Source organism: Balaenoptera acutorostrata, chromosome 8 (assembly GCF_949987535.1).
Source record: "Balaenoptera acutorostrata chromosome 8, mBalAcu1.1, whole genome shotgun sequence".
In the NCBI taxonomy this organism is placed as follows: domain Eukaryota; kingdom Metazoa; phylum Chordata; class Mammalia; order Artiodactyla; family Balaenopteridae; genus Balaenoptera; species Balaenoptera acutorostrata.
Genome location: NC_080071.1, coordinates 88,502,534 through 88,521,940, shown reverse-complemented (window position 1 = coordinate 88,521,940; position 19,407 = coordinate 88,502,534). Strand labels below are relative to the sequence as shown.

Genomic DNA, 19,407 nt, shown 5'->3' with positions numbered 1-19,407 from the left:
CGCCGGGAGCACCCACAGAACCTCAGACAGGTAAGCTCCGCACCCAGGTGTGTGAAGGGGCACCCAGCATAGGCAGAGCCTCGGTCAAGGGGCCAAGAGCAATCTTGTGAGACGGTGGTCTGCAAACTCTGAAAACCACACCATGCTGGACTCATGGGAAGGAAGATCGTAAGATCAGCTTCCACAAAGTTCTCCCCACCAGGAGGGGAAGATGAGGGCCTCTGGGTGGCGGTGACGCTTGGAGTCCAGTGACTTCTAAGAGGCTGCGTCCAGCCCAGGCCCTCTGCCTTACACCCCATGCATGCCCCCACCCTCGAGAGCACCTTTGCAGGTTGATCTCCTCAGGGAGGGTCCCCGTGTGGACGAGCCTCCACGTCTTCAGGACGGGCGACATGGCCTCCGGCCCCTGGCTGCTGCTGAGCTGCAGCAGGAGGGTGTAGACAAGGTCCGGGAAGAGGTCCAGGAGCTTGTCATCCTGGTCCATCTTCTCAGTAAGAAGGTGGATGGTGCACAGGGTCTGCAGATAGAAGGGTGGGAGGCAGGAAGACTCCTACCGAGGCCCCAAGGAGGGCCCGCCCCGTGACTCACCATCAGAGGGTCCACTGCGGCCAGGCGCCAGATGTCAGCCTTGGAGGTGGCGTCGGCCCTGGGTGTGAACCTCGACTGCAGCCGACCCATCAGCGCGTGTAGCATCGTCCGGGCCAAGGGCAAGTTCTCAGCCACAGTCAGCCACACCTCCGTCAGGGGGCCAGCCAGAGACAGGGGACAAGGCCTGTGGGTTTGGGGCCATGTGCCCTGGCAGGTCAGAGCCCCTGTGGACTCCCAGGCGGCCCCCTGAGCAGGGGCTGGACTCTGAAGACTGGATCTTAAGGAGGTGGAGTGAGCCGCCAAGGACTGCACAACCGGAAGCCTGGTCCCGACTCCACGCTCAGAGACACGCCTCTGCCCACGGTACCCCTGGGGAAGCCACAGCCCCTCTCTGGAGCCCCAGCTCTGCTGCTGGGTGACCCCGGGAGTCCCCACCGGGCCTGCTGTGTGATGACTTTGGGGACATGTCCGGTCAGAGCCTCCCAGCGCCCGGGTGTGTCAGGCGGGCACCAGGCAGCTTGCTGATGTGCATCACTTACTCCTCCCAACACATTTGTGTGCAAGGTGCCTTCATCTCCATTTCCATAGAAGAGGAAATGAGGCCCGCGGAGGGCAGGTAACATGGCAGGCTACAACTTGAAGCGGGCTTCCTGATCCCCAAGTCCAAGCCCACAGCCCTGCTGAGAAGGGAAGGGCTCCCGGGACAGTGGTGCAATGAGCCTCTGCGCACAGGTACAGGCAGGTGGGGTCTGGTGGGCTCTGAAGGGCTAAAACCGTGAGTCCAGCAGGATCAACCTGCCTATTTGAATCCACAAAACCAAATACCCAAGTGTGGAGGTGAGTTTTGTTGGGGGCGGGGGGGGAAGGGGAGATGCGGCAGGGGCCTGGTGGCAGGAATTGAATGGAAGGGTGGGCACAACACGCTCATTCACAACAACTTCTCAGAAAGAAGACATAGGAGTGTAAGGAAACAAGAAAGTGGGGACCTCAGTCCTATAACTCAAGAAACAGCCACGTGAGCTTGAAGGAGGACCTGGGCTCCAGAAAGGAACACAGCCCGGCCAACACCTTGACTCGGGCTTGAGACCCTGAGCAAAGGCCCCAGCTCAGCTGAGCCCAGGCTCCTGACCACACAAACCAGGAGATGATAAATGGCTGTTGTTCCAAGCTCCCAAGTTGGTGGCAATTTGTTACACAGTGATAGCTAACCAATACAGTGAAAGCCAGCCAGCCAGAGGACCCACTCAGCACTGCTCTGAGAGGGGCTAACTCTCCTTAAATCAAGCCACCTGCATTGCACTGCCATCCTACCTGGACCCGGGGCAGGGCTGACCTTATGAGAAGCAGCTCCACGGCAGAGCGAGGCCTGCATTTCACACAAGGCAGCCCGGGAGATTCTGGATCTGACACCTGTGCTCGAAACTTTTTTCTCTGCTCACAGCATCTTCTGTGGCATCTGCCACGTCTCTCTCCTCCAAGTCTCAAGGCTGCCCTTTGCTCCTTGGTCTCTGCTGCTCTGGGGATGCCTGTCCACCCCTTTCTGGGCCCTCCCCAGGGAATTCCAGTTCCATCCCAGCACACTCACTCCCCAGACTGGTGAGATCCTACCAGCTGCCTGTGCGGTGCTGTGACAGAGACACAGGGACTGGGCAGTGTTCATCAAAATGACGCAAGAAGGAGGGTTTGCACTGCTTTACTGTGAGGCCACCTGAGGGGCCTGAGGCTCTGTCATTTCATCCCTTGGGCACCTGGACTAGTCACTTCCCTCTCAGGGCCCCATTTGGAAAGGAGGAAGGACAGAGCGGAGCTTCTCAGTGGCCTGCTCGGGCCTTGGGGCCCATGTCCTGTGGTCTATCCGGCCCAGAGCTCTGTCCTCCTCAGGGAGGAAAGGGTTGCAGAGGGGAGAGCCCAGAGCCGGTGACCAGGACATGTAAGACGCCATGGGATCCGAACTCCAGCTTGATAGGATGGAGCTGTAATGCTGAGCCTCCGGGTCCGAGGTTCCCAGAGGCTGCACCTCCCGCGGAGACGCAAGGAGAGGGTCTGACCCACCCCAGGGTCGGACAGGCCCCGGTCTTCTGGGACACGTCGGCGGTGGCGAGTCGGGCACAGTCTGGGTGACCCCACACCCAGGGCACCCACCTCTCCATGGGCAGGGGCTGCCGCAGGAGTGACGTGAGGACGGTCTCCTGGTGGTAGTGCGCCAGCAGAAGGATGCCCTCGATGAGGAGGCGCTGCACCTCCGGGTGATCCACTACCGGCAGGTGCACCAGGATGGCGCCCAGGATCTCCGTCACCTGGGGAGGGGTGGGGCATCACCGGGCAGCCCGGCCCTCATGGACCTCCTGCCCTCACCCTGCTGCACACCCCTTCTCTTGCCCAAGCGGACGCTGGGTAGGTTAGACCTTCAGCACCCCTTCCAACGCATCCTCTGGTCCCTTCCAGGATTTTATCCAATTTTCAGGAGGGGCTGTGCTCCAGGAGAGCGAGCCTCGGGCCTCCAGCCCATCGTCCACTTACTGACCGAGTCATCTTCAACATATTCTTTCTTGTTCTAGAACCCTACTTCCTCCTCCTCTTTACAACCATGGACTTGGGGGTGGGGCTGGAGAATCCTCAGCAAGCGAGGCTGGGCCCCCGCCCGGCCCTCTAGGTTGGGTGCGCCAGGCAGCCGCAGGCCCCAGGTGACCCGGCCACAGCTCTGTCACCTTGTCCTCCAGCTCCTTGACCCGCATCTGGAGGAAGGTGCCTATCCAGGTGACGGAGGCCTTGTCATGCTGGAGGTTCATGGCCCCGATGTTCTCACAGAGCTTCTGGACAAGCGAGACCACCTCATCGCAGCTAAACTGCAAGCATGCCACCTAAAACCAGAGCAGGCTGTTCCCGGGGTCCGACAACCAAGTCCAAGGACTCCCCTGCCCGCCTGCCTCCGCTCTTCCGCTCAGTGTCACAGCCCCGGCCCAGCCCGCATCCTCTCTCAAACCACTGCCCCAGCCTCCTCCCCCCCGCCCACCCCCCCCAGCCTCTCGCCGTCTAAGTCACAGGCCTGCTTGGATGTCACTCAACGTCAAAGCCACAGGGATGCACGCCAACTCCTCCGTTTCCTCATCCCCTGCCCCCACCCCACTGAACTCCACGCAGGGAGCTTCTCCCCAGACCCTCCCTGTGCTGACTCTACAGCCCTGCAGCCTTCCCTCGGGGTGTGCCCTGCGCCTCACCGCCGACGCACAAGCCTCCCACTCCGCAGACCCTCCTCCGGCCCCTGAGGCAGAAGAGACCTCATCGCTCTGCAACCCCGAGAGTTCGGATGGCTCTGGACACTTTCAGTCACCAGTGTGTCATCCGCCTGCCCGTGTGCTGACACCTGTGGGCAGGGTCTCGTGCTCAATTCCTTCTGGGGCCCCCTCGGTGTAGCACATGCTAGGGACAACGAGAACACAGCTGGGGTCCATTAAGCACCTACCGTATGCCAGGCACCACACTAGGGACCTTACACATCACAGGCCATTTAAATACACATGGCATGAGCTGGACCAAGGGCCATGGAAGCCATGGCCCCCGGAAGAGGATGGGGGCTGCGCGGCCAGGCTGAGCAAGGTCCCCCCCCCCCAGAGATGGCCCAGGCACCCAGAGACCATGGCCCACACAACCTTCCCCTCGTCACCTTGGCGATTCTGGAGGACGCACTGAAAATCTTCTCCATGTGCGAGCCCTGCAGGTCCCCCTTACATTTCTCAAGCTCCAACTCCTTGGAAGCGCCCCAGCAGGAGCAGGTCTGGCTTGCTGGTGGGAATACAATTTCAGACACGATCGGTCAGGACAAAGGGTCCGCATCGTGGCGGCCTCCTGCCCCAGCCCTCGGGGTGCCCTGGTTCCACAGGCCTGGACTACCCTCCGGCATCTGGACATCCTATCCCAACGCCTTGCCTCTCAAACCACCTCTGCGCACAGCTCAGATGGATGCTCTGCCAGCTTCCAGCTGCCACCCCAGAGGTCATCTCTCCCCGTTTGAAGGTCTCCCCACTGCATTCCCCTCTGGGCTCATCTCTGGCCAGTTCTGCCACATCCTTGGTATCTGTGAGCTGACCCTGTCCCACTGGGGCCCCTCAGTGCCCAGTACATGCCCTCAGTGAGTCGAGGTGACCCAATGAGCCTCTCCTTCCAGAAGCTTGCATGGCTTCCCAGTGAGCTGTGAACCCCCTCCGCCATCCCTGCTGGTCACCCTTGTTTGTCTACACAGAGAGACCACACTCCCCTCCAGGACAGCCCCATAGCCGACACCCCTGGTGTCAGCCCCCGCTCCCGGCCTGCAGAGGCTGGTCCTGCTGACCCGCCCTCTCCATACCATGAAGATCCAGGAGGCTGGAAAGGACATCCACGGAGGCCAGGTGGGTTCTTCTCTGCGAGTCACAGGTGCATGGGGCGATGAGTCCGACCAGGGTGCCAAACTGCCCCAGCTGCAGAGGGATCTGAGGGACGGGAGACCTCAAGGCTCACACCCTCTGTCCAGCTGAGCACACCGAGGGCAGTGCGACCAGTGGCCAGAGAGGGTGAACCCTGCTCTGAAAGCACCCCTGTCTGGGAAGCCCGAGCTTCCATCCCCAGGCCCCACAGCTGGGCCCCGGGAGGCCGAGCAGCCAAGATCTGAGGAGTCTGCCCAGGACGCACCCTGTCAGGCCGGGCCCAGGTGCTATTGTTCCTACACAACCCGCCTCGTTCCTATCAATGAGCCCTGGCTTCAACTCTGGACTTCCCCGCTCGCTAGCTGTGTGACGTGGGTAGGTTCTTAGCCTCGGGTCCTCTTGTTCCTTATCCGTAAATCAGAGATGATCATGGTGCCCCTTCTTGCAGGGAATGCCCTGAGAATTGCGACAGAGAATCCAGGTGACGCACTGGGCACAGGGCCTGGCCTCAAATGTTACTTAGCACTAGTCTCGGCCCCAGCTTCGCTTTACTGGGCCTGGGTCCCACCTGAATGGTGCTCCAGGACTGGAGTCCTGCCCACCTGGTTCTCACTCTTCACCAGCCCCGAGATGCGAGTCCTGTCCCCACACCCCAGCCCCAGGACACCATCGTCCTCCTGCCAACGCCATCCCTGATGACCAGACGGTCAAAGAGTATGAGGCCAACACATGTAGGAAGAGAGGTCTCATGGAGCTGGGTCACGTGCTCGATCAACCAAAGACCTGTTGCTTTTCTAGATTTCGTGATGTTAGTGGTATTTGTCAAGCTTTGTGAAATTTGGGATTTATTTTCTCATTCTAAGTCAATACTCACTTTCCTAGCAGTGTGGTATTCATAGTTGTGCACCCCTTTTCCTTAGAGTCCTCACCCCGTGTGAACCTCAGGCCCCACAGAACCCGGAGCCACACGAAACCCGGCCCACCCTCTTCCTCACCGCCCCCGAGCCCCAGGGCCAGCATCTCCCAGGGTCTCCTTCGCCATTCCCAAGTGAGGCAGCCTCTTCCCGAGGGACTCTCCGGGGGGCAGAACTTGATTTCAAAAGTGTTTCCTCTCCTGGCATAGAGACAGGCATTTCCCTGTGGGTGTCAGGGCGGCAGGCTGGGGGGTCGGGGGCTCCTGGACTCACGCAGACACCAACGCTTTGGACGTAGATCTGCATGAGATGGAGGTGGAGGTTGATCGCCTTCTCCCGCTCCCATTCTTTCTCCGACAAGATCCACTTTTCCAGGAGCTGTGGGGAGAGCCCGGAACACAGAAGGGGACGTTCAAATCCTGAGGCCAGCCCTTTCCTGGCCACCACTGCTCTCCTTGTCTCTCCCACTCAGAGTGTGACTTTCAAAGCTCTGGGAGCTCCAGATACTTCTGATTTCTTCCCAGCCCACCCCCACCGCCCCGCCCCACCAGGGAGATGAGACTGTGAGCAAAGAGAGGGCGGCCCCGCATCCTCACCAAGAAGCTGCTTGGCTGATGTGTTTGCCTTTGTTCCAGATGTTTGTCTGGAGGTAAAAAGGCCAGGAGCACAGCCCACCCTGCACCCCAGGGCCTACCTGTTCATGCACCTAATAATACAGCTTAACAAAACACGAAGCAAAAACTGATAGAACCGAAAGGAGAAATAAACAAATCCACAATGATAGAGATTTCAGTATCTCTTTCTTGGTAACTGATGATCAAGAAGACAAAATCAGGGGCTTCCCTTGTGGTGCCAATGCAGGGGACACGGGTTTGAGTCCTGGTCCGGGAAGATCCCACATGCCGCGGGTCAACTAAGCCCGTGCACCACAACTACTGAGCCCGCATGCTGCAACTACTGAAGCCCGCACACCTAGAGCCCATGCTCCACAACAAGAGAAACCACCGCAATAAGAAGTCCACGCACCGCAACAAAGAGTAGCCCCCGCTCGCCGCAACTAGAGAAAGCCCGCGTGCAGCAATGAAGACCCAACGCAGCCAAAAATAATAAATAAATTAATTAAATAAATAAATTTATTTTTAAAAAAAAGAAGACAAAATCAGAAAGGATATAGAAAACTTGGACAACACTGCCAGCCAACTTGGCCTAACTGATATTTAGGAACACACCACCCAATGCAGCAGAATACTTTCCAAGTACACACAGAACATTCACCAAGATAGGCCGTACCCGGGCAGCAAAATAAGTCTCAGTCGATTTAAAAGAATTTGAATTATACAAAGTATGTCCTCAGACTACAGTGGAGTTAAATCAGGAATTAAAACCAGAAAGATCTCTGGAAAACTCTCCAATATTTAGAAATTTCTAGATAATCCATGAGCCAAAGGAGAAGTGAAAGAAATTGAAATGCATTTTGAACTAAAATAAAATTAGAACACAACGTATCAATATTTGTGGGGTATAGCAGCAAAGAACAAAGTCGGTGGACTTATACTCTCTGCTCTTGATTCCAAGACTTATTATATAATATTGTAGTAATCAAGACAGGATGACATTGGTGTAAAGACAGACAAAAACATCAGTAGTGCAGAATAGGTGCCCAGAAATAGACCCACACATATATGGTCAATTGATTTTTGACAAAGATGCAAAGGTAATGCAGTGGAGAAAAGACAGTCTTTCCAACAAATGATGCTGAAACAACTGGTTATCCATATGCAAAAAAAAAAAAATTAAAATAAAATAAACTTTGATCCATATTTAAAAACAACTCAAAATATATCACAGACTTAATTGTAAAACCTGAAACTACCAAGTTCTAGGAGAAAACTAGGAGAAAATCTTTGTGATCTTGGGTTAGGCAAAGATTTCTTAGACATGACACCAAAAGCATGATCCATAAAAGAAAAAAATTATAAATTAGACTTCATCAAAATTAGAAACTTCTGCTCTTCAAAAGACACTGTGAAATTAATAAAAAGGCAAGTCACAGACCAGGAGAAAATATTTGCAAATCATATATCTGATAAAGGACTTGTTTCCAGAATATATACAACCTCTGAAAAATCAATAATAAGAAAGCAAACAATCTAATTTTTTTTTAAAAAACCCTCCCAGCACCCTTCAAAAATACCAAGATTATGAAAGACAAAGACTGAGAAATTGTTCCAGATTGACGAAGAAAGACTAAAGACACATGACGATGAAATGTGATTCATAATCCAGAGTAGATCCTGGGTCTGGGAGGAAATAACTGTAAAGGACATAATTGGGACAGTTAGTGAAATATGAATATAGAACGTAGATTAGAATATAGCATGGTATCATTGTTAAATTTCCTGATTTTGAACATTGTGTTGTTATATGAGAACATTCTTGTTGTTGATGTCTACAGCTAACTCCATGATTCAAAATGCTGTGTGTGTGTGTGTGTGTGTGTGTGTGTGTGTGTGTGTGTAATGAGAAAAAAAAAAGAGAGAGAGAAAAAGAAAATGTCACAAAATATTAAGAATCATGGATCTGGGGACTTCCCCAGTGGTCCAGTGGCTAAGACTCCAAGGTCCCAATGCAGGGGGCCCGGGTCCGATCCCTGGTCAGGGAACTAGATCCCACATGTCACAACTAAGAGTTCACATGCCGCAACTAAAAAAAAAAAAAAAAGAGCCCGCATGCCGCAAGGAAGATCCCACACGTGGCAATGAAGATCCCGCATGCCACAACTAAGACCCAACGCAGCCAAACAGATAGATAAATAAACAAATAAATATTAAAAAAATATTTAAGAATCGTGGATCTGGGTGAAAGGTATACAGGAGTTCTTTGCAGTATTCTCACAACTTTTCAGCCAATTTGAAGTTTTTATCTAAACAAAATTAACAAATCAATTTTTAACGCATACCCCTGTTTCCCACTGAGAGTCCGGCCCTCAGGCCAGTGTTCTGGGAGGGGTGGCCCTCCCTGGCTCCTGGCTCTCTGCCAGGCAACTCACATGCACCATCTCCTGCAGCCCCTTGGGGTCCAGCTGCCTCTGCACGAGGCCCTCCATCAGCTGCTCCAGGGCACGCAGGGCGTTCACATACAGGGTCTGTGGCCAAGAGACGGGAGAACTGGGCAGCAATGGGGGCTCACACAGCCACCCACCAGGACTCTGTGCCGGTCCACACCAGGGTGAAGTAGTGTGAGATGGTCTGGTAACCGTCCTTTGATTTCTGCTCAGATTGAGCTCTTTATACGTAGCTGCTCATGTGACGTATAAGACAACCTCAAGAGGAGCCCATTTTGCAAAGGAGGAAACGGAATTCCTGGAGCCCAGTTCTCCTGACCCCTCATCCAGGGCCAGGACCTTGAGACACAGATGGCGCCCTGTCCACAAAAGATTTGCCCTGCTTTTCCACAGCCTTATTGGGAAGCAGCCATGCAGTCAGGGACTACATTTCCCAGGACCCCTTGCATCTAGGTGGAGCCATGTGACTGAGTTCTGGCCAATGGCAGGCAGGCAACAGAGCTCATAAATCCTTCAGACCCTCTCTCTCAAGCTGGCTATCACTACCCACAGGGACCTTTGGAGCCATGCACTGGACACGGTGAGGCCTCTGTCAGCCCGGGTCCCTGAAGAACTGCACGAAGCAGCCCCCTCTCCACCGCTGCTGCCAACTGGACTTCACTTGAGTGACAAATACACTTTCATCTTGTAAAACCATGAAGATCTCAGAGTTTATCTGTTCCAGCAGCTAGCATCACCTTACACTTACTGATAGAGCCTGCTGCGCTTTGCTGCCTCTGACCACTCACAGGTTCAGCATGGGAGCTCTCGGCACTGCTCATGTTAATGTAAACTTCTAAATCCTGACCCAGAAGATGAGGTGGCCCAGAGGGACCTACCTTAATGGACTCATTGTTCTCTCCTGGGGGCTGGAGAGAAATGACAGAACGTATACTAATATCCACCAGCTCACTGTTTTCCTCTGTGGAGTAGAAAGGCTTCAGTTTGCTAGGGAAAGAAGTGACAGGAGGAGTGGTCGGTGGAGAGGTGAGACCCTGCCACCCGCTGCCCAGTCTGGGGTGCGGAGGCATGTCACAGAATGAGGGAGAGCCCAGCTTCTCTGGTTGGGGGCTCAGGCCACCATCTCTCCCCAGGGGCCCCGGCTCCACCCACCGGTGGCCAGGGACTGTCTGTGATTGAGCGGGAGACGCAGGGGTCCAAGGCCTCCCCTCTCCTTGTTGCCTGCTGTGAGCCTCCCCCTCTCCTATTCAGAACCATTCCACCGGTCCTCACTGAACCACAACCAGAGGCTCTGCCTGCCAGGCTGGTCCCGGCCCAGGAGTTTTCAACTGTAATACCTGGGCCAGCAGCAGCAGCACCTTGGAGCTTATTAGAAGCGCAAATGCTATGGCTCCACCTCTGAGCTACTGAACCAAAAACTCAGGAGTGGAGCCCAGCCACGTGTGTCTTCATAAACCTTCGGGGCTGGTAGCTAGCTGCTTGATGCACACTAGCCCATTCTCTCTTTCTGTCCCCGTCATAGATAGATCTCAAGCCTACGTGCACATTAGACTCATAGGAGGGCTTTTTAAGGGGCCCAGGGGCCATGCCTGGCTCCATGAATCCTTATTTAAAGGTCTGCGGTGGGGCAGGGTGTCGGAATTGTTACAGGTTCCCCATCGGCTCTATTGTGCCTCCTGTATTTCACCCTGCTGGGACCTCCAGCTCCTTCCCAAATCCAGTAATTTTTTTTAAGCCCAGGTCAAAAGTCAAAAGCCAACTCCCACGCTAAGCCCCTTGACAGCCCATCGGCTGAATCACATCTCGTTAGTAGCCCCCTTTTTGGTCTTAGATTTTTTCCTTTGTGGTTCACCTACAAATACTCAGCTCTGACCTATAATTCCTGTGTATGCGTTTCTTACCTCCAAGTCCCTAAACGGATGTATGTGAATTTTATTTAAAATCTGACTAGGGCTTCCCTGGTGGCACAGTGGTTAAGAATCCGCCTGCCAATGCAGGGGACAGGGGTGCGAGCCCTGGTCTGGGAAGATCCCACATGCCGCGAAGCAACTAAGCCCGTGCACCACAACTACTGAGCCTGCGCTCTAGAGCCCACGAGCCACAACTACTGAGCCCACATGCCACAACTACTGAAGCCCGCACACCTAGAGCCCATGCTCTGCAACAAGAGAAGCCCCCGCTCACCGCAACTAGAGAAAGCCCGCACGCAGCAACAAAGACCCAACGCAGCCAAAAATAAATAAATAAAATAAAATCTGTGCACCCTTTTAAAGCAACACATAGCTCTGCTATGCACCGAATATGAATATGAATATGAATCTGCCCCAATAGAAGAATTCCTAGCAACGACCCAGCCACTTCAAATACTCATTTTACAAATGCCTAACTTCTTCCCACTCCCCCTGCCCCATCAGTGGATGGACAATTCCAGGAAGGCAACCATCAGGCATTCTATTACTCTGTATTAACTGTATCAATACCGTATCAATAAACAGACTTCTTGACTGAGCCCAACCCGACTTGAAGGATGCCATCTCCTGGCTGTGCTAGTCTGTGTCACTGTGTGATTTCTAGCTCAAAACATCCCCTGATGGACCAAAGAACAACGCACCCACCTGCCATTCACCTCCCAATCCAAGGAGAAGTGCCCAACTTGAAATATTGCTGAGAATTATAAAAAAAAGAGCAGGTGGAAGCAGACCCCCATCTCCTAGGAAGACACACTGCCCCAGGAGATGCCACCCAAGAATCCAGCTACAAAGGCAAGGGAGGGCAAAGGAGGTGCAACCTCCCCAAAAAAGCACTGAGGGGTTGTCTCAGACTTTACCTCCACCCCAGAGAGGCGCTTGGGGCCTGGTTAGGGGCCCAGCTCACCTCAAGTACGAGAGGGCATCCATGGCCATGGTCCGCACTGGAGAAACCAGGCTGTCAGTTGGTTCTGCCTTGATGATCGCCTGCCCAGACGGTAGGGCAGTGAGCCGTCAAGCCACCCAGAGTCCCGGGATGGGCAAGAGAGGGGCTTGGGCCAACAGTGACCACGATGGCAGCCGCACTCCCAGGGTTAGAGCCAGGAGGACCTGACATTGTATGACGGGCTCTAACACCCCATACCGCCTCCATTCTTGTTACCATCAGTTGGTCTTTGACATTTTAGGGGAGGCAGTAAAGTCTTGTGGAAGGAGTGGGGCGAAGATGGGCCGATGCTTCTCACTCAGGTCTGGCATTTACTGGCTGTGTGCCCTTGGGCAGATCACTTCCCCCGCCTGAGCCCTGATGTGTAAAATGAGGACTTGGGGGCCTGGTTCACAGGGCTGGGCCAGGCTGGCGTGAAATTACACATGCGTGTAGCTCTCAGTCCCGAGCAGGAGCCTAATGAATGTTTGTTTCCTTCTCAGCGCCTCCTGTCTACCCGCATCTCTCTTCCGTCCAGGCTGCTTCCAACGCAGCTGGAGCAGTTTCCAGGAGCCAAGACATGCAAGGGAGTGGGGAGGCCTGGGGACGAGGGACAGTGGTCGCCCCACAGTCTCCTCGGCCCCTGCCACCGCCTCTTGCCTTTGGACAGTTGACACTTTCTAGATCTTAACAAAGTTCTGTGCAAAAATAGCTTTGTCCTGCTTACAGCAGAGCCCTGTCCCCTGGTCCCACCTATGGAGAAACCTCAGGGCTGAGCCCGTGGGCCTCTGTCTCCCAGCCCTGAACCAGCCACCTCGGGGGCAAATCAGGGCCCAAGAGGGGAAGGGTCTTCAGCTCTGGCTTCCGGAATGTTTCCTGGCCATGAAACCCTTTATCGGACATGCAAATGTCATACCCAGAACTCCTTCAGTTGGATCAAAGCAGAACTGAGACAGGAGAGGCTTTAGAGACCCCTGCCTGCCGCCTTGTGCCTCAGACACTCTCAGGACCCCTGACCAGGGGGAAGCCGGTCGGCAGAGTGAGACCCCCCCAAACCGCCCAGGATGGAGGAAGCCCCCCGACCCAGCTTACCATGATAATGCCAGTAAGGGTCGCCTTTGGGGCAAATTGGAAGTCTTCCAGGTCCTTGATGTTCTTGACGGCGTCGGTGACCTGCACCACACTCTTCATGAAGGCCATTTTGAGGCAGATGTCCTGTGCCCAGACCATGACGAGGGGCAGGAAGCAGCAGGCTGTGAGGGAGCCCCGAAGACCCCAAGCCCCAGCCTGCGCTCCCGGACCCTGCGGCCGCCGAGGACGCTCCTTCCCCACGCCAAAGAAGAGGCGGTGTCAGGAGCGCTCTGAGAGATGGCTAGCCCCATTCTGTCTTTCAGCCACCTGGCGGGGACGTGGGCCAGGTGCCGGACAGGGCATAGCGCTCCAGTGCCCCCCAGAAGGTGCTGCCTCCCCGAAGCCCTCCACGCTGTGCCCGAGGACAGCAAGGCCGGTCAGGGGACACCTTCACTGACCAGGGACTCTGAGCCCTATGCGTCACCACAGAGGCAGAATAAGTTATGGACATCAAATCGTTTTTGCTTTTAAGGCAGGAATGAACCCTGAGAACAATATGTTAAATGAAATTAGCCAGTCACAAAAGAATGAACACTGTGTGATTCCAGTTATACGAGATGCCTGGGGTGTCAAATTTATAGAGACAGGAAGCAGAAGGGCGGGCGCAGGGGCTGGGGAGGCAGAACAGGGAGCTGGTGTTAGGGGGACAGAGTTTCAGTTTAGGAAGACGAAGAGTTCTGGAGATGGATGGTGGTGATAGTTGCACAACAGTTTGAATGTGCCTAACACCAATGAACTGCATGCTTAAAAATGGTTATGATGACAAATTTCACGTGATGTGTACTTTACCACAGTTTTCAAAACAATAATGATAAAGTCATTGCTCCTTTATTCTCTGTGTTTTCTCCTCCTTGCCTTTCCAAGAAAGTAGCCAGTCCCTTTGCATCTCTGAAGACAAGCCCATTCTTGTCCCTTATGAAAGGGCTTGGGTCAGGTGTCAGGGTGGAGGGCAGAGGTGAGGGAGGGAGTGCGAGGGGCTGGGAAGAGTGAGGGGCTTGTCCTGTGACTTCAGGGACCCACAAGCATCCCACCCAGCGCTCGGGGGAGGGCTGCTCCCCGCTCCCACTGCAGCAGAGAACAGCACAGATTGGGGCAATGGGCTTCCCAAATGCTGAGTGTCAGGTAGGACTCCTGGCTCTCTCCTGGGTGGGGCTGGCAGTGCCCAGATAACAATGCAGAGCGACTCTCCGCCAGCCTGGCTCAAAGAGGGCATCCCCTGGGCACTGTGGGTCCATGGTGTCCGGGGGTTACCTGGCAGCTGCTGGAGTGGTGGTGAATGATCTTAGCAGTGATGGGGTTGTCCACGTGGGTGAGGAGCATCTGCGGGTGGCAGTAGGAGGCCACGCAGCTGTACATCACCATGAGGGCACCCTTCACTGTCTCCCGCCTCCAGGGATGGTCCTTCTGTGAGGCCAACGAGAAGGGGAAGAACAGGTGTGTTGGGGGGGTGGGGGGGGAAGGGTCTGTTCCTTCAGCTTTTTCCTAGGTGCCTGAAATGCTCACTCATTTATTCATTCATTCAACACATCTTTATTGAGCACCTACTATATGCTACGTCCTGGCTGTAGAGTAATGAGCAAGTCAGACCAGGGCCATGACCGCCCATTAGCAGGGGGTTTGTGTGGAACCCCTAAACAGAGGCTGCTGTGTCCTCCTTCACACCTTCACCTGACAAGCGTCTACTCTGGGCCAGGGGTTCCTGTGTTGCTGGGGATCCAGTGGGAACAGAGAGCCTCAGCCGTGCTCTCCTGGGAGGAGGTGCTAGAGGCCACCCAACCCACCGTGGAAGGAGGGGCAGGGTTGCCCATGCTCTCCAGGCCTTTAGTAGAAGAAATCCAGGGCTTCCCTGGTGGCTCAGTGGTTGAGAATCTGCCTGCTAATGCAGGGGACACGGGTTCAAGCCCTGGTCTGGGAAGATCCCACATGCCACCTAGTTGCGGAGCAACTAGGCCCGTGAGACACAACTACTGAGCCTGCGCATCTGGAGCCTGTGCTCCACAACAAGAGAGGCCACGATAATGAGAGGCCCGCGCACCGCAATGAGGAGTGGCCCCTGCTTGCCACAACTAGAGAAAGCTCTCGCACAGAAACGAAGACCCAACACAGCCAAAAAATAAATAAATAAATAAATAATAATTAAAGGTGCTAATAATTAAAAAAATAATAAAAAAATAAAGCAGTTTCTTAAAAAAAAGAAAAAGAAATCCAGGCCTCAGGTCCCACTTTGTGGAGAAGCCGAAGAAGAAGCCTGGACACTCCCAATTCTCTCCTTCTAAACTACCAGACCCCCAGGGCAAGGGTCCGAGGTCAAGGCCAAAACCTTGGAGGCATCGGTGACTCCAGGAGGTTGCCCACTGGGGGCTCAGCCAGCCCAGGGCACTGTGCCCTGTGGCTGGGAGGGGCAGCCTCCAGAGGCTGGCCATTGGCTGCCTGGGTCCAACTCCCCGCTCCACTTTGGTGAAGGAGACACAGAGGGGAATTTCTTCCTGAGATCTAGTAAGAGCCTTGGCTGGGGGCCGACAACACTGCTCCAAGAGGCCTCCGGAGACCTGATCATGGAGCAAGGGTGCCTTACCCGCCCAGCGCCGATCTGCCAGGACTGCTCCGACTCCTGGATCCTGTCCTCAAAGTCGTGGAGCACGTTCAGCACCGCCTTCACCTGGCCCCGGGCACACAGGCCAAAGCACAGAATCACACCCTGCAGGGAGACCCAGCCGGGCGGGGTGAGGGTGGCGGGCCAGGGGGCCGGGGAGGACCCCCCATACACACACACACAGGTAAACACACGCGCACGCACACATGTACACACACCCGTGTACATGTGCGCACACCATGTCCACCGAGGGTCCAGAGGGGACTGCGGGCGCCCTCACCTCCCGGTCGAAGTCGCTGCTGTAGTCCGTCTTGTCCAGCAGCTCCAGCAGTAGCACCTCCACCTTGTCAGCCTCCAAGGTGGCCAAGGTGAAGCCCAAGGCCTGGTACAGAAAGCCCTGGCGAGGCAGAGGGAGAAAGGGAGCTTCAGGCCTCCTGCTCTGCCCTCCGGGGTCACTGCCATGGGGAGTTCACTACCCATTCCTCCAGATCACCTCACAGTCAAGGTTAGAATACCTTCATCACCCAAAAAAGAAACCCTGTACCCACTGGCAGCCACCCCACATCCCCCTAGTCCCCGGCAAACACTCATCTACTTTCTGTCTCATTAGATTTGCCTATTCTGGGTATTTCAAATAAGTAGAATCATATAATGTGTGGTCCTTTGTGCTCCTTTGCATCTGGCTTCTTTCATTTAGCACAGTGTTTTCAAGGGCCATCCTTTTTGTACCATATATTAGTACTTCATTCCTTTTTACGGCTGAATAATACTCCATTGTATGGATATACCACATGTTGTTTATCCACTGATGAACATTTGAGTTTTTTCCACTTTTTGACTACATGAATAATGCCACTCTGAACATTTATGTACAAGTTCCTGTGTGGACATATGTTTTCATTTCTCCTAGGCATATATAATTAAAGAGTGGAATTGCTAGGTCATATTGTAACTCTATATTTAACATTTCAAGGAAATGCCACACTGTTTTTTGAAAACACTGCACCATTTTGTATTCACACCAGCAATATATAAGGGTTCCAATTTCTCCATATTCTTGCCAACATTTGCTATTATCTGTCTTTTTGATTATAGCCATCCTTGTGGGTGGGGAGTAATAATTTGATGTGGTTTTGATTTGCATTTCCCTAATGGTAATGATCTTGAATATTTTTTCATGTGATTACTTGCCATTTGTGTATCTTCTTTGAAGAAATGTCTATTCAGATCCTTCTCCCATTTTTAAATTGGCTTATTTATCATTTTATTATTGAGTTACAAGCCTTCTTTATATATTCTAGGTACAAATCCCTTATCAGGGACTAGATTTGCAAATATTTTCTCATCCTGTGGGTTGTCTTTTCACTTTCTTGATGGTACCATTTTCAGCATGAGTTTTTAGTTTTATGATGTCCAATTTATCTATTTTTTCTTTCATCACTTGTGCTTTTGGTGTCATTTCTCAGAATGGTTTGCTCAAGCCAAGATCATGAAAATTTATCTTTATGTTTTATTCTAAGAGTTTTATAGTTTTAGCTTTTATATTTAGGTCTATGATTCATTTTGAGTTAATTTTTGTGTATGGTATGAGGAACAGGTCCAACTTCACTCATTTGTAAGTGGCTATGCAGTTTTCCCAGCATCATTTGTTAAAAAGACTATTCTTTCCCCCACTCAATTGTCTTGGCACTCTTGTTAAAAATTAGTTGACAGTAAATGTGTGATTTATTTCCAGACCCTCAATTCTATTCCATCAATCTATTATCTATCCTAATGCCAGTATCACACTGTCTGGTTTACTGTAATTATGTAAGAAGTCTTGAAATTGCAAAACCTGAGACCTCCAACTTTGTTCTTTCTAAATCATAACTGTGTTGGCTATTCTGGGCCCCTTATATTTCCCTATGAATTTTAGGATCATCTTGTCAATCTCTGGTGGGTACAGGCCAGCTGGGATTATGGTAGGGGTCATGTTGAATCTGTAGATAAATTGGGGAGTGTCACCATCTTAAAGATATTGTCTTCCAATCCATGAACATGAAATGCTTTCCATTGATTGAGACCTTCTCTGATTTTCAACAATGTCTATAGTTTTGTAAAGACCCTTTTACAATGAAATATACACATGTGGTGGTCATGAGCCAGTAGCTGGATGCGTCAGGGGTGAGAAACTAATCTGCAGGGTGGGGATGGCGACGGGTGTGCAGCAGGGTGTGATAGAAGGCGTCCTGCTCCTCTACCCCCCTCTACCAAAGTTGGGGGTCCAGCTCCAAACCCCAGCTTGCCCACATTTTTGTTCCCCCTCTAGGCCTTATCTTCTTCCCTCTTTGGCCTTCTGTGGTTCTGTGTCATCCTCATCCTTCTCACTATTTACCAAAACTCGTTCAGACATCTCACTCCTTGCCTGTTGCCCCTGCTACGACAACACTTCAGGTGGGAAGTGAGGTGAGAAGAATGGGGAAGCTGGTGGCTGGAAGAGAGATTGCCAGCTCCAACAAAGCAGGTTCTTAAGGAAAAACAAAACAGAACAAAACACTAAAAGCCACTGATCTAGACCAGCCAGCCATCTCTCCTCCCAGGACCCTGTAGACAGCCACAGATACAGCTGGTCTCACACCCAATGTGACCCTCTCCAGCTTTACTGTCCCTGGAGTCCCCTCCCTGTCTGAACTTCCCTGCCTCTGGGAACCAACCTTCTCTAGGGAAGGGCTGTCGAAGCTCTCGATCTGGTTGTTCAGCTCTTTGCTCAGAGGCAGGCTCCAGTTGGAACCCCAAGTCTTCTTGAGGGAGTTTCTCAGAAACTGGGGAGGCAGAAGACATCGGTGGGCAGTGCTCCAGGAGGGCTGTGTGACCTTGAGTTGTGACTCACCCTCTCTAGCCCTCTTCCCCAGTCTCTGGACCCACAAGGCCCTGATCCAGCGCCAGTGTCCTGTGGGCTTGGGGACTGGCGGGCAGGGTGTCACCCTGCACTGCTTCGCTGGGCTCTTGCTTCCCCAGGGTGGCTCATCTGCTGTGGACACACCTGTACTCCCCAAGTCTTCTGATAGAAGGAGACTGTGTCCCTTAGAGGCTCCTAAACTCCCCACAGGCCAACCCCACAGAGGCCGCCACCACCACCATCTCCCCACCCCGGCCTCAGCAGGTGGGATCACCTCTACCTGGATCAGCTTGTCCTCCCATGTCTCCTGGTTCCATGTAAACTCAGTGTGTTCTGCAGAAAGAAGGGCCACGCATGCTCGCCTCTCCTGCTGCTCCCCCCCGGGGCCACCTAGTCAGCCCGGCGACTGGGGTCCTCACCACATGCCACATTTCCCTCCCCACCTTCCCAAGGACCAAAAGAGGCTGGGCCAGCCACCTCGAGCCTGGGCTCCTGTTGCTCAGGCCACGTGATTAGTACCCGGCATGTACACTGAGGGGGCTGACTCGGGCGTGCACCCCGGGCACCTCACCTTCCAGGTACTTGACCAGCAGGGGGATCTCCAGCTCCCACGTGTCGGCCATGGAGGGGGCGATGCTCTGGCTCAGGGTCCTCAGAAGGTTGAGCATGGCGATCCCGCGTCCCTCCCCCTTGTAGGGGGACGACATCAGCACCTGGAGGGCACCGAGACTCCAGTGGGGCCCCGCCCGGGCTGGGCAGCCCCAGGCCCCTTACTCCCCAACCTGGGGCCTCACGGTCTGTGCTCATAAAGGGAGAGTTGGACGGGATGGGGGGTTTTCAAGCAGAGCTCTGAAGATCTCCAGGACCAGAGTATCCCCGCAGAGGATGCTGCAGGAAGGAAAGGAGATGAGGGGCAAGATCATGGGTTCCCCCCACTACCCCAG

The 19,407-nt window shown here is 53.6% G+C and overlaps 1 protein-coding gene across 1 annotated transcript in view; it reads right to left on the bottom strand.

The window, feature by feature from the left end:
• Window positions 1-19,407, bottom strand: part of MROH2A (maestro heat like repeat family member 2A) — a 44,415-nt gene that overhangs the window by 6,324 nt on the left and 18,684 nt on the right. Inside the window, 18 exon segments of the mRNA XM_057551483.1 lie at window positions 324-517; window positions 589-739; window positions 1,735-1,743; window positions 2,731-2,885; window positions 3,297-3,449; window positions 4,253-4,371; window positions 4,934-5,057; window positions 6,179-6,283; window positions 8,955-9,050; window positions 9,848-9,956; window positions 11,844-11,923; window positions 12,954-13,076; window positions 14,244-14,396; window positions 15,568-15,690; window positions 15,866-15,982; window positions 18,279-18,386; window positions 18,744-18,796; window positions 19,035-19,176. Coding sequence (XP_057407466.1) covers window positions 324-517; window positions 589-739; window positions 1,735-1,743; window positions 2,731-2,885; window positions 3,297-3,449; window positions 4,253-4,371; window positions 4,934-5,057; window positions 6,179-6,283; window positions 8,955-9,050; window positions 9,848-9,956; window positions 11,844-11,923; window positions 12,954-13,076; window positions 14,244-14,396; window positions 15,568-15,690; window positions 15,866-15,982; window positions 18,279-18,386; window positions 18,744-18,796; window positions 19,035-19,176 — 2,114 coding nt within the window.